General features: G+C 43.8%; 1 protein-coding gene across 1 annotated transcript in view; it reads left to right on the plus strand.

Moving 5' to 3' along the window:
• Nucleotides 1–287: 287 nt before the first annotated feature.
• Nucleotides 288–1,670, plus strand: part of LOC110038193 — a 1,962-nt gene continuing 579 nt past the window's right edge. The window contains exons 1-2 of the mRNA XM_020742997.1: nucleotides 288–755; nucleotides 1,192–1,662. Coding sequence (XP_020598656.1) covers nucleotides 330–755; nucleotides 1,192–1,662 — 897 coding nt within the window. The 5' untranslated portion in view covers nucleotides 288–329. The remainder of the gene's footprint in view (nucleotides 756–1,191; nucleotides 1,663–1,670) is intronic.

The raw sequence follows: 1,670 nt of genomic DNA on the forward strand, positions 1-1,670 counted from the left end.
TATATATATATAGTTTAGATATTAAATATGAATTGGCATGTGGTTTTCTGTTTCTTTACATAGGTTTCAGCTAAAACATCACTATTTATATTTTTAACCTCTTGACCATATTAAAAAAAAAAAAAAAAAGAACCAAATAAAAAATACGACAGAAATCTGATAAATTAAACCTATCCACCAAAGATCTACTTACGCTACCTTTTTCCGTCTACTGCAATATTACTTAAACCCAAATCTCCCAAACTCTTCGCAAACTAATCATCCTCACGCGAAGCCATTTCCCCCCATATAAATACCTCCACATTCTAACATCAAGTCATTACCCACAAATGGAGCTTGGCGACACCTACTCGCCGGAGAAGAAACTAACCCTCGTGGCCCTCCGCCTCGCCATCCTCGAGAAGGCCGCCAGCGGCGTCGGCGCGCTCGGCTTCATATGGGCGACGGTCGTTCTCTTGGGAGGCTTTGCGATCGCTCTCGAGCGCGCCGATTTTTGCTTTGTGACGGCTATACTGCTGGTGGAGGGGGCTCGGATATTTAGCCGGAGCCATGAGCTGGAGTGGCAGCATCAGGCCACGTGGTCGCTCGCGGAGGCCGGTGCGCTAAGTTTTCGCGCCATTCGCTCGACTTCTCGCAGCGCCGCGCGAGCGTTTTGGTTCCTGTTCTCGCCTTTTGGTCGGAGCCCGTCTGTTGCAGAGCCGCCGACTGCTGTGCTGCCGGTTGCGGTGAAGGGTCGTCGGCGGAAGTCATCGGAGGTGAACAAGTTGGCTGTTTTTGGTATTTAGAAGAGTTTGGACGTTGAAATTGAGTAGATTTTTTAATTGTTATTTTTATTTGAAATTTTAATGTGAAAATGAGGAAAAATTTTACCAGAATATAATATTCTGATTAAAATTTAATTCAAGAAACAATGAATTATACAATTTTTTTTACTATTAATTGATATGATAACAATTTTGATATACAAATAAATAAGAGCCTTTCTAAATAATATCAAGCAACACTAAAAAAAATGTTTTTGTTGTTATTTTTCTAAAAAAAAATTCAAATTTTTTCTAGTTTCGATTTAAAATATTGTTAAAATATTCAATTATATATTAATATTTTCTCAGGTTTTATAGGATAAATTTATATAACTGTAAAAAGCTTAAAAAGAAAAAAATAACAATGTCTCCTCTGTTTGATTCGCAGCTGCCGGGTTTCTTAACCAGCAAAGAGCTTACGAGCTCGGCAAATCCCACCGGACGATCGCCGGAATCAGCTAATCTCCACACTTGTAGCATCCGCGTTTTCAACTCCAGCAGCATGAGCCGCCTCCTTTACTGGCTTCAACTCTTCTCCGCCACCGCGTGCGTCGTCCTCTCCTCAATGCGCCTCGCCCAACAAAACTACGGCGATATCGCCGGCGCCGACGAATCAACAAAACAAAATCGCCGGCCAGCTCTCAACATCTTCTATGGCCTCTCCCTTGCCGAAGCCCTCCTCTTCCTCGCCGAGCGAGCATACTTGGAGTGGAATCTCAGCCGCTGCCTCCTTCTCGAGCAAGTTAGCCGCGAGTCCGGCCTCGGACCCACCGGACTGATCTCTGTTCGCCGCTTCTTCTACGACGCCTATTCCCGGTGCATAAATGGGAGTATTTTCGACGGGATGAAGATGGATATGGTGAGCTT

This window comes from Phalaenopsis equestris, unplaced genomic scaffold, assembly GCF_001263595.1.
Source record: "Phalaenopsis equestris unplaced genomic scaffold, ASM126359v1 Scaffold000002, whole genome shotgun sequence".
Taxonomy (NCBI): Eukaryota; Viridiplantae; Streptophyta; class Magnoliopsida; order Asparagales; family Orchidaceae; genus Phalaenopsis; species Phalaenopsis equestris.